Consider the following 16,918-nt stretch of genomic DNA (forward strand, 5'->3'; position numbering starts at 1 on the left):
AACCGGTGCTGAACAAGTTTAATTTGTCTTGCATTATCTGCAATATGAGAGTTCCATACTACAGGCCGTCTAGGGGCGTACAAGCACACAGAAAAGCGTATAATATGCAATATGTATGCTCAGATGGTCGGTCATCGATTATCATAGGCGGTCGCCATAATGGCATATAATATAGAAGAGATAAAATTACCTAATAATTGTATGGTATTTAAAAATATGGAGAAATATTTAATGAAGAAATATAATTTAGATCTTAGACTTGAATCGGTAAAACGGAGGGCTCCGAAATCCAAATGTGTATTAATTTAAGAAATAGTGTGTTTTGTTTTCAAATTTCCCGGTTTACATTGCTTAGGTGTTAGGTTGGTGTCATTGATCAAACTATAATCTTTGATAAGGTCTATGTGATAAACTCAATGTGCTAAACCAACCAAACGCAGTAACCACCCACCACCGGTCGACCATACTTTATTGTAATTTATAATACCTCGTTGTGATTTTATATATTTGTGAACGATTAATAAAGTACTGAGTTTTTGATAATTTTTTAAATAATCAAAATAGCCGTCTTTCCGGCATAGTTTCTATTTGTTGTTGTATAGTATTACTATTATATAGATCGCCAAAATGGTAAGTAACAGTGTTTGTTATTTCGTGTGTTCACTTAACCTACCAAAACCAGTGCTATATGTAGGCGTTTTATTAAGAGTACTAAGTAATATTTGATTATTTTCTTCCAATAAAGGTTTCTTTAAATCCAGTACGTATTTTGAAAAATCAAGCCGAAGAAGACAAAGGTGAAAATGCTCGCTTGTCCAGTTTCATTGGTGCCATCGCCATTGGTGATTTGGTCAAAAGCACATTGGGTCCAAAAGGAATGGACAAGATACTCATATCTGCCGGCCGCGGAGGAATGGATGCTAAAGTTGAAGTCACCAACGACGGTGCAACAATTTTGAAAAATATTGGAGTTGATAATCCAGCCGCCAAAATATTGGTTGATATGTCTAAGGTTCAAGATGGCGAGGTTGGAGACGGTACCACATCTGTTACTGTTCTAGGTAATATAATTAAAAATTTTTACAATTATGATGTAGTTTTTAAATATATGTTTAATTGGATGCATCTTTTGTATTAATAAAACAGTATATTAGGTATTTGATTACTTAAAAATAAAAATCAATTAGGTATGATTTTAATTTTTGAACAACATATGGTGTTTCAACTTAAATTTTATAATATTTAGTGTCTTACTTGCTTGTCAAACCTATTTTTTCTTTATCACAATAACTAAAATTAATTAATATATTTTTATTAAATATTGTAATTTGTATTTTAAATTAAAAGACATATTTTCACTTGATAAGTCTTTGAAATTGTATTATATATTTAATACATTTTTTTGTATCCCTCAAATTTTTTTTTCCAGCACTACTCATGATAATTTAATTATAAGAATGACGTTTTATTATTGTTTTAGCTGCTGAATTGTTACGAGAAGCAGAAAAACTAGTTGATCAAAAAATTCACCCTCAAGTTATTATATCGGGATGGAGAAAAGCAACAACCATTGCACATGAAGCTTTACAGGCTTCTACATTGGACAATAGTAAAAATGAAGCTAAATTCCGAGAAGATTTATTGAATATTGCTCGCACAACTTTAAGTTCTAAAATTTTATCTCAGCACAAAGAACATTTCGCTAAATTATCTGTTGATGCAATTTTACGTCTAAAAGGTTCTGGTAATCTATCAGCCATACAGATCATTAAACTGAAAGGTGGATGTTTAGAAGATTCATTTTTAGATGAAGGTAAGATCATTTAACTGACACCATTAAATAAAGCTTAAAAGGTATTAATTATCTTACATTTCAATAGGTTTTCTTCTTGACAAAAAACCGGGTCAACATCAGCCTAAACGTATTGAAAATGCCCGTATACTTATTGCCAATACTCCTATGGATACAGATAAAATTAAAGTATTTGGATCTCGTATTAAAGTTGATTCTATGGCCAAAGTAGCTGAGCTTGAATTAGCAGAAAAAGAAAAAATGAAAGATAAAATAGGAAAAATACTTTCACACGAATGCAATGTTTTCATTAACAGGTAAAATTGTCTTAAAGTATTATCATAATATAGTTATGGTTCTTTCGTTTAATTAAATTAACTGCAGCCATCCTAGACGCAATTATTATTATTTACTAGTGAATATTTTTATCATAATGTGTGTAAGACTAGTTATTTTTAGAATTAAAAAGCAAATCATTTACAATTGACATAATTTTTTATGAATTACATTATTATTGTTGTTTCAAATTGAGTTTATTGAGTTTTGGGGTTCTGTACATTTTTTTAAGAACAAACGTTAAAAAAAATGTTTAAGAATTATTTTATTGTTTTTTAGTTATCCTTTAGAGTGTGGTATCTAGCTTGATACTTGCGCTTTTAGGAAAAAAATTTTCTGTTAAAATGTTTTTAATAATAATTCATATTATATTTTCTATATTGAAGTATATTGTCGTTATTTGTTGTATACAAATTAATTATAAAATGATTTTTTGATATTTTTGTAATTGTTTGATAATTACTAAAATAATATACTATTACTCAATGAAATATTGAATATTTATAAAATAACTTAAAGTATTTAAATAATAGATTATAGTAAATAATTACCTTATGTGCATAACCAAAGATTATGTAAAATTGAAGTCTAAATTGTATGAGTTGAATAATAATATTTTGATTTATAAGTTTAATAAAATTATTGTTTTAATTATTTCAGACAATTGATCTACAATTATCCTGAACAACTTTTTGCTGATGCTGGTATTATGGCTATTGAACATGCTGACTTTGATGGTATCGAACGATTAGCTCTGGTAACTGGTGGTGAAATTCTATCAACATTCGATTCTCCTGGCATAGCCAAGTTGGGTACATGTAAACTTATCGAAGAGACAATGATTGGGGAAAGCACATTGCTACGTTTCTCTGGTGTAGCTCTTGGTGAAGCATGCACCATTGTAATTCGTGGTGCAACTGAACAAATTATTGATGAAGCTGATCGTTCTTTGCATGATGCCTTGTGTGTATTATCATCGACTGTGAGAGAGCCAACCATTGTTTATGGTGGTGGTTGCAGTGAAATGTTAATGGCAAATGCAGTAAGTGCTGTAGCTGCTAAAACACCTGGAAAAGAAGCAGTAGCTATGGAGGCATTTGCACGGGCTTTACAGTCTTTGCCCACCACTATTGCTGATAATGCTGGTTTAGATTCTGCACAGCTTGTCAATGAATTGAGAGCCAATCATGCTCTTGGCAAGAATACATTGGGTCTTGGTAAGTTATATCTTAATATTTAATTTTCTGGTATTATATTAATATAAACATTTTATTTTAGATATGGAAAAAGGCACTTTAGGATGTATGCGAGAAATTGGAATAACTGAGTCCTTTGTTGTCAAAAGACAAGTACTAGTGTCTGCAGCTGAGGCTGCTGAAATGATTTTGCGTGTTGATTGTATCATTAAAGCTGCACCAAGACAACGAGTTGAAGATCGCGGTCACTGTTAACTTCTAACTATCTTAAATTTATTTAATAATATTCATAACAAACTAACTCCAAACACATCAGGTTGTTTAATTCACATGTTTTTTATATACATTTTTTTTTTATAATATATAAAAATATGAAATACTATTCACGAGATATTAATTTAAACATCTTAATATCTATATAAAAAAAAAAAAATGCTTTTCAATAATTATATTTAAATCTATTCAATAATAAGTGTATTTTTGCTAAAAAAAAAAAAAAAGAGTAAGCAAGTTATTTTAATTAATATTTAATTGACTAGAATCAGGATAATCAAAAATGGTTTTACATAATGGTAACATAAAAAAAGCTTCATAAACGCATACTGAACAAATTCGAGTGTCTGGATTGATGGAATTAATCAATCGTGTAGTAAAATTAATTTTATAAAAAGGTCACCTGTTGGTCAGTCTTAAATATATATGTAAAAAAAAATTTGGAATTTTGGAAACCAAAATAGTTTGAGCCGGAAGATTTATAAATTGTAATATTGGAAGTCAATGGGCTCCTCCAATATGTTTTCACTGTATGAATAATCATTATTTGATAAATTGATTTGTTCGTTAACATATTTTGACGGACTGGAAATCAAAAACGAATTGGTAAATATTTCTGAAACAAAAACAAAAATGTATAAAATTGACTTTTATTCTTTACTACAACATACATAATAAAATGAAATAAAATAAAATTGCAATTAAATAACAAGTATATTAAAAAACAGTAACATAATTATTTTTACTTTGGTGTCAACATCAATTTAAAAATTATAACCACTATTCATAAACCATGTACTTGAAAGCTTAAACATTTATAAATTAATGAAATTACTATTATATTCTTATTAGTACTTATAGTTTTGTATAAACATAATTTCTAATCAATGTTTTATAACTAAAACATTTTATCCAAATGAAAAATATATTATAAAATATATTTTTGATATTTGCTAAGTAAATAAACAAATAATTTTCTTCAATTATAATTTTTAAATAAAAGGTTATGACTGAATGAACTTATTGAAATAAGTTGTATAGTATTAGTAATTAATGACAACATAGATTATCAATTTTGTTAAAAATATTTTGAGTCTTAATACCTACTATACATTTTAAATATAGTAGAGCTATTTTAAAACAAATTAAATAAAATGCCAACAAAATATTGTACTGTACAAAGTGGTACTTATACAAATTTTGATTTTAACTTAATCCAACGTTAAGACAAATATTTAATTAAATAATATTTAGTTTTACAATTTGTTCGGTGACTAGACACCAAAAAACATACCATTTTCTAATTCTGTGTTGATACTCTGAATCATTTTTTCATCTTCATAACTATCTCGTTGTAGCTCGCCTTCTAAATACTTGCAAGCTTGTTCTAATTCTGACGACTCTTGTGGTGAAGATGTATCGTCTTCGGTGGCCGTGGAATACTCTCGTTGGCCCAAACTTTCTTCGATGTTACACAATCGCCAATAATGACCAGCCCCTTGAGATTTTCTACCTTTTCTAAAATTAGGATTAATGGACAAATTGTGACGTACAGAATTCTTCCAACGTTCGTCATCTTCACGGAAATAAGGAAAATGACTTCTGCAAAATAAAATATGTCCATAATTATTTTTTTATAATAATTCTTATTTAAAGATTTTTAAAATGTATAATTTAATTTATTAAAATCTATAGGAAACGAGTTTCCCAAAATGTGTACATCAGTATGTTCGCGTTGCTTGTGTAAAATTGATAGAAATTAGTACCTACCTTCCTATGTTTTTAAAATAAAAAAAGAAAATAATTGTCGTTCGGGCATAAATTTATGAATGTAAAATTTTTTCACTTACCTACCTATATTAGTATTTATATGATTTCAAATATTGTTTAATATAACAATACAGGTTACCTATCATCATTATACGCGATATTACATTAATAACTTCTAACTTGAACAATGGAACTATATCCATAGTCTAATATTAATAAATAATACGAGTAAATACCTACCTACCTATTAATTACCAACAAACTTTAATTGGATATCTCCCAGTATAAGCCATAAAGTCTACTACAAAAAATGTTTCTACTAGCTACACTCAGTTACAGTATATGCGGCTATATTGGCTATAAGCAATCTATCCAGCGATTTTCATTTAATATATAATAATACAATTATTAGGTGTAAGTTTATCTCTATAAGTATGACTAGGTATCAGGGCGTACACATAAAAATATTTTTTGGGGGGAGAGGGGGTTGGTAGTAAATTTTTATTCTTATATAATCTAACCTTTATTAAATTATTAAATTTCGGGGGGGGGGGGGGGTGAACCCCTAGTACCCCCCCTTGTATATGCGCCTGCTAGGTATGTTAAGACATGATTTTCTGAAGAATGAGAAAACTGTGTGTACCAACCCAGTCTTTAAGATAATAACTAATAGGATAAGTCATTTTCGCTTAGCAGGTATTTCTGTTGTGAGCATTATTAAGTGTAAAAGTTTATAATAATATTATAAAGTTAAGTTTGGGTAAGTAAAATAAAAAATGTTTTTCTATAATTAGTGTTCTATAAAAATTACTAGTTAATGTTTAAGTAGTAAAAATGAAATAAATAATTAGGTACCTAACTTAACCAAGGAATAATTAACCAATAGGTAGTGAATCAATTTCGAAACATGATATTATTTATTTAATATTTTAAATATTAATGAAGAAATTATGTAAAAAAATTAATTATAAAAGAAAACAGTTAGGTTAGGTTTAATAAATATGATGCTGTAATTAATAAAATAATAGGTAGATATGTACATGATCAGGAAGGCAGGAAGCCATGGACTGAACAGCTTGACTGCAATAATAAAATGGCCAGGACGAACCTCTTACATTCATTAATACAGCATAATAATACGTAAAATAGCCAAATTGGTAAATTATGCATTTTGTATTTTCGGAATTATTTCTAATAGGCATTTCAATTGTGAATTAACTAAACTGTTTTAGATAAACCGAATTAATATCAAACTGAACTAACAAAAATAACAGCCGTTTACATACATATAACTCGGAGTGAACTAATTCGAATTGAGGTAAAACAGCTTAAGCTATGCGAGTAAGTAACCGTAGTAATAATAGAGTAGGTACCTAGGTCACTATAATAGAAAATGCATCAATAATACGTTGATGCAATTCAGCAATTGGTGTTCAAAACAATACATTATATTAACATTGCCGTATTATTTTATAGGCGTTACTAGTTTACGACACTTAAGTGTTTAAGTAGCGATGTAGCGTGATTGTTAAGATTATATTTCCAAAATATGAATGTATTCATAACATTGTATTCGATTTGTTGATCATTATAGTCACATTATTTGTACCTACTATAAATAATTAAACATGCATCCATCATGGACAAGACTGGGCATCCTCCTTGATTTCAAATATAATTTTAAAAATTTTAAAATTTTAAAAAACCTTTATTATTAATCAAATTAAATTTTTAATTTTTTATACGCTTTTTTGCAGGGTATGATTTTATTATAGCAGGTATTATAATTCCTAGTCCAAAATCTAAAATACAAGCTATTTATCAGTAGATAAATACCTATTAAGGATTAGGTAATCTAAGATCTACTAAATCAATCAGAAATCTACTTGCCAACTGTATTTAATAAGTAGATAGGTGTCTATATAAATAAATATATATTTACAGTCATTTTAATTCAAATATTTGAACAGACAAATGTTAACATTTATGATCTGATATTGTACGATCTATGTTGAATTGTCTAAATTATATTAGAATTACAAATATTATTGGTATGGTCTACTGGTTTCTATTGTTGTAGGATAATATCAAACTGCGGTAAGTTTAAAAGGGGGGCCGTGACTTCGGTAAAGTTAACCTTATTTCTTTAATTTCTATAAGAAACACAAATGGGTGCCTGGTACCAAGGTGGTACGAACACAATAAACGTGTGTAGGGGTGAGTTATTTTCACTCATAGGTAACATACACACGCTATACTCATAAACAAAATCATTTTTTTTTTATTTCAAAACTGGTCGCATTGAAGAATAAAAAAAATCTACATTTGTGGTCAGATATCGTCAACAATCATATATAGTTGTTTAGGTTGTTCTATATGTGAGGTATATAGATATCATGCTTAGTATAAAAGTATGTATGCATAAGGCATTAGTGTTAGGAACTTGAACACAGCATTATTTTTATAAAATGCATAAAAAAACTTATAAAATGAAAAAAAAATGTCAGCATTTAAAAACAAGACACACAATTACAATTATACTTATACTATTAAAATTATTAAAGAAATTAGGAAACACAATTAAACAAAAACATCCAGTTATTGAATAATAATAAATATTAAATTCAAAATATAAATGCTTTTAAACGCAAAATATTTAAAGAAGTATTTTTCTTTTAGTATAAAACAGATGAAATAATATAATTTATGTGACTTGTCTGTATACTTTTTATTTTTATTGCCATTTTAAGAAAAAAAGGAATTTAATGGTTCATCAAAGTATACAAAACCAGAAAAATTATTTTGTCCTTTTGATTACTATATTGGTTTAAGTTGTAATATATTATCTATTAAGATATTGAATTTTTCTAAACATTAACAAAAATGCAATATATTTTATTAGAAAGTATAAAAATTACCATAAAACACAAAATTCCCAAAAATTACAATAATTTCAAAGTAAAAGTTTTAGATACTTACCATTATATATTCTACATTTTCATGAATGAAATTTCTGTAGGAGAGTAAAGTGTTATGAAATATAATAAAGTAAAATGGAATTGCATCAAGTTGTGGACTTTAAATATAACTGTTTTTATAAAAACTGTAAATCATTAATGAGTTAAATATTTTATAAATAGGTACACTAGAATACTAGATATACTTTCGCTACACTCCAACGTACGTATTTATATTCAGATTATTCATAAAAATATATCTAAATAAAATAAGTACTATCTTTAGTTTAATAATTATTATAAATCTTAAAATTTTAAAGTAAGTATATAAATACAATATATGAACTATGAAGCCCTCTCCTAAAAATCAAACTGTAATAATGCGTTCATTGAGATAACCACTCATTTAATACATTTCTAGAATACCTATAATTTTAGATAAATGGAGAACTATTGTAGGTACTGGTTAGGTAACAACTCACGACACAAGTTTCTCTTCAATATCTTAGGGATATTGCAGCCAGAAATTGGTTGAGATAAACATTTTGTAAAAATGCATAATGTATGCCTAATGTAGGTACAATTTAAACAGATTATATAAAAACGGGTGTGAAATTTAATAACTAGGTACCTACCTATAAACCGCTATAACTACAATTATTTTAATTTGTAAGTTTGTATGTAAGGTAAATAAAATTTTATTTGTGACATAAAATGATGCATTTCGTTTTTTTTCGGAAGATTTTGTTTCGTGTTATATTTATATTTTGTTTAAATGTAACCCCTAAATTTGTATGCTGTAAGTTCAAATAGGATCTATAACGTAGGAAGTATAGTTTGTAAAGATTTAATTTTGTAAAGAATGTTAGATTACAATTTTAGTGTAAAATTGTCTAAATCTAGTTATCAGTTGGTAATTTTATTTGTGTTTAATTTATGTGGTGTATCGTGTATCATATTATTTTTTTTTCAAAATTTACTTCAAAGTATTTTTTTGTGCATTTTTATTTTTAAATATAACAAAATGTATTTAAATTGATAATGTATGAGAATATATTTATAAAAAATAAGTGCAATCAAACCTTACAATAAGAATTCATCGTGTGTGATATTTATATCATTCATATATGTGTCATTTTTACACTATATAATAGACCAACCTAATAATACATATTGTATATAAAAACGTTAAACGATATAATTTAAATAAAATTATAATCGTCATTATTGTGTATAATATCATCTATACACATCAGGGTGGGAATAGGTAAAAAGTTTCACGGACGGTTGATTACGGAAGCTAATAGACAGAAACCATTATTAACCCTTATAACCCCCTTTTCCAAAACGTTTTACGCAGGAAACACTAACACGTGGCAACTAGCAAGGGAAATTTATAGACAGGTGAAGTGAAACTAAAGGAGAAGTATTTTTTGCTAATATTAACTTGAGGGTGTGGGTCATGGGAAATTATAATTTATAGTAATCGATTTAAATATTTAAATATTTAGATATTATATACACACATTTTACTCAGATTATCGTATTAAAATATACAATAAATATATTTAATACATATTATTATGTAACTGCTTATTATAGCTTTTAGCAGTGCCTAATTTTTAATTTGGCGCTAAATAGGTAGATTTTGAGCAACATATTGTTCCGAGATGCATATTTTTGTTATCTATTAATCAAAACATCAAAAAAATTTTTTTGGTTAACCATTTAATAATAAGTTGAGTATCAATGTAGCATCAATGTGACTATACACTATACAGTGTCTTATGTATGCATACATAGTATTATCATTAATCGATATTATTAATATAATTTTAATTTTTGTTTTGTCTCAGCTAAAATCAGAGTGCAGATAAAATAATATTGTCTTTAGACGAATTTTTGGTTAATCCTATCCAGATCATTAGCCACTATAATCAGTTACAGTTAATTAGACGAAACAACATAAAGTAAATTTTATTCTATAATTTATTATTCTTCATCATATCCAAATCAATTAGATATAAATTATCTATTTTATTCACCACTTAAATATTTGTTTAGATTTTAAGTTTGTAAAATCAGTATTATACGACACACACCATCAGTTTTAAACTTGAATAGGAGACCCGAGACATTTAGCCATGGAATATATTTAGTGACATATCGAAATATTAATTTATTATATTATTATAAATATTTAATAAGTGGGTATTGTTCAAACTATAAATAATGCTATTTCATTTAAAAGCTTAGAGTTATAACTTATAAAACTTTGAAAAAAAATTTTAGTGTTGGGGTAAATTGTATTTATTGAAAAATACCAAAATTAATTTTTTTTTTTACCTAGGCCCACTAAGGTAAGTGTAGAACACTTAGAAATTTAGAATATTATTAATTGTTATTTTATAAATTAAAGCATATTGTCATACTTTTGGGTGCTATACTTAGTAGTTTAAACCTCATTTTTATTTTAAGTATTATAACCTTACAGACACACAGCTCTAAATGCACTTGTCTAGGGTACCTATACCTTATACTACGTACCTACAATATATTTGGTCTCATAATGTCACGCGATACATAAATAGCGATTCTTCGTCACTGAACCGTAAAATTGGTGTTAGCACGCTCAAGGGACGTTATTGTAAATATACGGGTGTGGGAGTTTTAACTGTTGTGGTTGTCAATTGATGACTACGCAATACCAGTAAAATATTTACATAATAAACACGTGGAACAATATTAAACATAAATATTGTGGTGAGGACATGTTAACATGAACGAAAAGGGTTTATCTTTTAATCACTGCAGAATGCAGATCACATAATGATTTATAATATAACTATAGGTAACTATTAGGGCTCACTGGACTCAGATTGTAAAGCATAATAAAAAAAGCACATGATTTTTTTAAAAATGAAGCATATTTATTTTTAAAAAAAAATTTAAAAATCCTGACCAAAAATTAACATGAATTAGTTATAATTTTATAAAAATGAATAAAAAAAAATTTAAATATTAATTTAAATTTAAAAAAGAATTAACTACCATGTATTCCCTTGGATTTTCAGTAGTGAAACTGACTCTATTGTCCAACAGAATATTTTTATACGTAGAAAACTAACTCTCTACATCCACTGAAGTAATCGGTGCATACTTCATACAAGAGGTTTCAAATTACAACATTAATACTTAAATTTTGAAATGGTCGATGTGGATGTTATAGACATACTGACCGTATATAGGTATTGCAGGCTATATATGTAGATTGATAATCTATATGTTTAATATATTTGATAAACAAGCCGATAACGAAAACAATAATAATCCAATATCCGCATTCAGGGTTTTTAGTGTTTTTACATTTTTTTAATTATTTTTTTTTTTTATCACAATAGCATAATAAATATATAGAATATTTACAACTGGAATATTTGAAAAAAAGCAAAAATAAATTGGTTTATTTGGAATCCGAATGACGTGAAACAAATTTATGTATAAAAATAAGATTTCTATCTCATAATGTCTATATAAAAAAGAAGCATATGCTTTAAAATCCGAGTCCTAATAATTATATATTTGTTGATATTTTACTATATTATTATTAGTGTATAAGACATCATAAGACTAGGTTCAAATATTCTTTAGGTATTATATTGAAACTATATTTATGTAATTTTTATGAATTTTCCTCGAGTAAAGCATTATTTTAAAAGAAAATAAGTAACTAAATTAAGTATTAATGATTTTCCGACAGTTTTAATTGTTTTAAGAGTAGTTAAACTACTCAAATAATTCAAAATCAATAAATAATAATTAATTGTTGCGTTGAAACCAATCTATTACTTACTCAGTGATTAAAATATTTAAAAATATTAAAGATATAATACAGTTTATTTAGAAAAATATTTTTATTCATTTTACGATAATTTGGTAGTACGTGGGTATAGGCACCTATGTTCTATACACAATTTATTATGTATATTATAATTTATAATGATAACAGATTTCTTGTATGTAAGACGCACTCATTTGGCTATTAAGATTTAGATTTAGGAGTGTCTGAGTGTATACATATTACGTTAAATTAAAAAGTTCCTATACAATTAGTCGATTCCAAAATACTGATGTACTGAGTGCCTACATGTTGTGCAACAGCATTACAACAAGTAACGATTTAAAAATATGTTTAAAAAATTCTCAAATTTAAAGATAATATTTTACATCTTAATTATGTTAATTTAATGTTTAAAATTACCATCAATAAATTATAAATTATCATGTGATTAGGAGTAGGACTTATGATAATTAATTTATCTTATCGATAGTATAAAAATACAATATCTTATACTCACGATATCCATTGATAGATTTCTGCTACTGGTAGTTCTTTTTTTTCTATCAATGCTTGATGAATCATTTCTGTATAGGTGTATCCAGGTTTATTAGCTTTATCTAACCTTGAAGGTGGCATTCTATATGGTTTTCTGTTTATTTTGGACGAAGCTAAAACAATATAGTAAAATATGGACTTAATATATTTTATACTTGATTTTCAAATAATATTATTTTAATGAATTACTAAGATGTTTTGTTTTGGGGGTAAGTAGAAATAATAATATAAGTATTAATATCTTGTGAGAATAAACTATAAATATATAAGCAATAAGCAGAAAATAGGACTTAAGATTTAAATTTTCGACAAAAAGTTCCAGTTTCTGTCTACGTTATTTGAATGGTATTTTATACATTTGGAACTTTAGTTTATACAATATGTTCAGCAGCTATTTAATATATTTTTAAAAAGATGTCCATTGATTTTTGCTTGTATAATTAATTTCTTATTAATATACTTTTAAAAAATAATTGTCAAAATTATTGTTAGTATATATATATATTAGTATTTAAGTATTTTCAATTATAATATAAAACCTATAATAAAATTATTAATTATTTTAAAGAAAATAAAGTTACACCACATTTAAACAAATTGATAAATTTATTTTCTGTTATATAGGCATATTGACAACAATAATTTGTTATTTTAGATGATAAATAAACACTGTTATTTATTGCTATCTAAATCTGTAAAATGTATTAGTTTTTATGTTGATTTAAAACTTAAGAGTTTAGTATAAATGTCTAATTTGAAAGAATAATTTATTAAAATGATTCATATATATCTTGCAAAATACATTTATTATTTATTAAATTTTTTAATAATAAGGTTCCTACCTATACGAGTTTGACACCGATGACTGATTTTATCTGGATTTATAACAGTAAATGTCAAATGATGATACGGCGTATGATAATAAGGTATAATATCTTATACCAGTTATACCGTAGCTGTAGGATAAGCTGTATTTTACTAGGTATAGGATAATACAGTTAATCATATTTATTTAGACAATTTTTTCGGTGGTATAAATATTAACGTACGATCAATATATACACAAACACGAAATACATTATTATTGTCGATCGCAGTGTTTCCATACAATTGCTCTGGGGGCTCACTTTTTTTTTCATTGGTGAATACAGTCAGTAGATAGTTCTTATACTGGCAATACGGTATAAAAACATTGATATAAATAAATTATATTTTATTGAACGCCATTAGGTGTGGTAATCATAACGAGTATTGTGTATTTAATAAATAGGTACATTTTCTTGAAAGTTTTATTTGTCAGGGGGTATGTGAAAGAAATTTTAGGGGGGTGGGCATTCGCCCCCTGAAGTATACCTGAATTCAACACTGGTCGATCATACAACTCACAATAAATACCGGAATGCTGTATGCAACATGATGACCAATAGGTATACGGTATACCTATAGTATTACCTATTTGATCCAATAATTTAATACAAACGATTTGCTAAATCTCGTGTTAATTGTTATCCATTGCGTTTGATTTAAAAATGTAATCAACCACCGAAAAAATAATTCCAATAAAAACATTAAAGGCGGCATGGAATGCGCATACCTATATGTAGCATTTTTTAAAATTCACGAAATATGATTATGTATATAATATATAGACTCGAAGTAATAATAATAATGTTAACACACGATTTTAGGACACCTAACCGCAGAAAATTACTCACGTTTCTGATCTAATTTGGTGACTTTCTTCTTCTGTTTCAACGTCTCGGGCTCCGACCACTCGCCGTCCGCGACGTTAACTCCTGCGCCAGCACCACCTCCGCCGGCGGCGGTACCGCCGTTGCAGGTGGGTTCGAATATGGACGCCACCTGAAAGTTGACCAACCAACTCAAGTCGCCGGGCTTGTTGCCGTTCTGGTGTTGCGGTTCGGTCTTGACGGGCGGCTGCAGCGACGATTGTGCCGGAGGCGGCAGGTGCTGCAACGGGCGTCTTTGCTGCGGCGCATTACCCGCTCCGGACGCGGACTGCACTTGGTGGTGGTGATGCTGCGGCGGCGGCGGCGGCGGATTGTAACGTTCCTGCACAGGCCGCAACCACATGGACATCTGCGGCTGGGGCGGCGACGAAGGTTGCATCTCTTCGAACACCAGCGGCGTGAACACGTCCGAGGGTTCGTAGCGGGCGTTGACCGCGGTCGGCGGCGGCACCCAGGCGGCGGGCTGCCAACTGCAGTCGGCGGCGATCGCAGCAGAGTCTTCGCAGATCTCTCCGCCACCGCCGGCGCCGCCGCCGCCGCCGTCCAGCAGATCGTTCTCGCGTTCCAGCTTGTAAACGTGCGGCGGTCTGGCGCACGACAGGTACCTCTTGGACAACACCAACGAAGACAGTCCGTCCGACAGCGGACCGGGCTGAGTGACCGCGGCGATTGACGACGAAGACGACGACGACGACATTCGGTCGATCGGTGCGTAGCGCTAGACGGCGGCCGGTGCAGAAATGCCGTGCGCACGGGTAGCTCCGCGCATGGAAAAAATGTGTGTACGCGTACTATGACGGTGTGTAGGTACACATAACGTACCGTGCGGCGTTCTTGTTCTATGGCGTTATATGCGCTCCGCGGCCGCCGCCGACGACGATTTCGATGATAATATATATATATATATGTATAATAATAAAACAATGAATCGTGTAATTTGTTTACGTGAAACGTTTTGTCGTGTACGACCCTTTCGGAGGGAGGGGCGCCCATCGGTGGACGGCCGCCGCGGGGAGCGCGTAGCTTTTCGAGTCGGCCAACCGACGGGTCCGTGGCGCCGGGGCGGAGCTCATATATTTGTACGCAGACGCGTAGGTACCTATCAAGGTGGTGACTTGAAGTTGTGCATGTACCTATGTATACTCCGTGTATATATTATAATGTGTATTAAACGAAAGATAATACTCATCAAATCGCGGACTAATGTCTTGGTCAAAAAAATAAAATACTCGTAGGTGTGTTATCTGCAGTACCTACCGCATTTATATTATACGAATATACCTACGTTTTGCACCTAGTATAGAGAAAAATTAATTTTCCTTCGCACCACCTCGATTTCAATTTCACGGTCACTACAAAAATATTCTTAGTTTCAATAAGCCACTCTGGGTAGTAGTAGTTCCCAAAAGTTTCCCCTCCCCATTAATAGAGCCCTATCAAAACTTTTTATACTGTTCCGGCGCGTATAGCGTATAGGTACTTAATAAAAGGAATATAATGAACGTTTACAACTAAAAAATCCATATCATATATATATATATATAATGACATTAATATAGGTAACTGTAAGTTGTAGTTTAAGACAGTTTTCTTATAACTATTATAAGTATAAAAATAAGATATTGATGACCTAAAAATAACAAAATTAAGTAAACATTTAAATTTTAGATTTAATTTACAGTTAAAAAAAATATACATGAAATTATTAAAAACAAATTAAAAAGTAGATAAAATAAAAATAAAACAACGTTTGAAAACATCGCATGTATTTATATATTATTATACATGATAATTCGATAGAGTTAGATGTTGAAAAAATAATAGATAACTATTCTGTTTGGTATAATACAAATGAATCCAAAGACGTCCATCTTCGAAAATCTAGAAAATCTAGGGGGCATTGTATTTTTCCAATAATATATATATTAAATTACTGTATTCATACAATAGTATTTATCAATTTATCATAATTCCTAACTACATATAATAATTTATAAAATAATTAAGAATAGAGAGTTCAATTTCTAATAAAATGTAAAATATAATATAATATAAATAATAATGGGCACTATTATTATTTAATTTAGGTACTACAATTAATAGTAGCTTAAAATAAAATAAAAAAAATACATTAAATTATTGAGGATAATTAAATGCAGTTGAAACAAGAACTGTTAATAACGTTTATTTTTTGAAAATTCGTCAATAACATTTTAAACTAAATTTATATGTAGGTATACTCGTAATATCTTCTTGTTTTATTATATTTAATATTGTAAATGGATAAAATTAATTTCTGTGATTATATCTTGTATAAATAATAAGAAGTAAGTAGGTAACGAACACTGTGATTATTCATTTTCTTTATTCAATGTATTAATTTATTATAATGTATTATGTATAAATGTGTAATTATTATATAAACATTGTCAGAGAGATGTCCATTG

The 16,918-nt window shown here is 28.8% G+C and overlaps 2 protein-coding genes across 2 annotated transcripts; one reads left to right on the forward strand and one right to left on the reverse strand.

Annotated features, from left to right (window-relative positions):
• The first annotated feature begins 438 nt into the window (after window positions 1–438).
• LOC114120339 (T-complex protein 1 subunit beta) lies at window positions 439–3,706 on the forward strand. Its single transcript, XM_027982211.2, has 6 exons — window positions 439–630; window positions 746–1,061; window positions 1,481–1,813; window positions 1,881–2,109; window positions 2,789–3,345; window positions 3,407–3,706. Exons 1-6 carry the CDS (start codon window positions 628–630, stop codon window positions 3,577–3,579), a joined length of 1,611 nt encoding a protein of 536 aa, XP_027838012.2. The 5' UTR covers window positions 439–627; the 3' UTR covers window positions 3,580–3,706.
• A 129-nt stretch (window positions 3,707–3,835) lies between these two features.
• Window positions 3,836–15,301, reverse strand: LOC114120340 (forkhead box protein O1-like). Its single transcript, XM_027982212.2, has 4 exons — window positions 14,436–15,301; window positions 12,683–12,833; window positions 4,892–5,199; window positions 3,836–4,213 (listed from the first exon to the last, which is right to left on the reverse strand). The coding sequence occupies exons 1-4, from the start codon at window positions 15,166–15,168 to the stop codon at window positions 4,077–4,079; spliced, it is 1,329 nt and encodes a 442-aa protein (XP_027838013.2). The 5' UTR covers window positions 15,169–15,301; the 3' UTR covers window positions 3,836–4,076.
• Window positions 15,302–16,918: the final 1,617 nt, after the last annotated feature.

The sequence above is a fragment of the Aphis gossypii genome, chromosome 2 (assembly GCF_020184175.1).
Source record: "Aphis gossypii isolate Hap1 chromosome 2, ASM2018417v2, whole genome shotgun sequence".
NCBI lineage: Eukaryota > Metazoa > Arthropoda > Insecta > Hemiptera > Aphididae > Aphis > Aphis gossypii.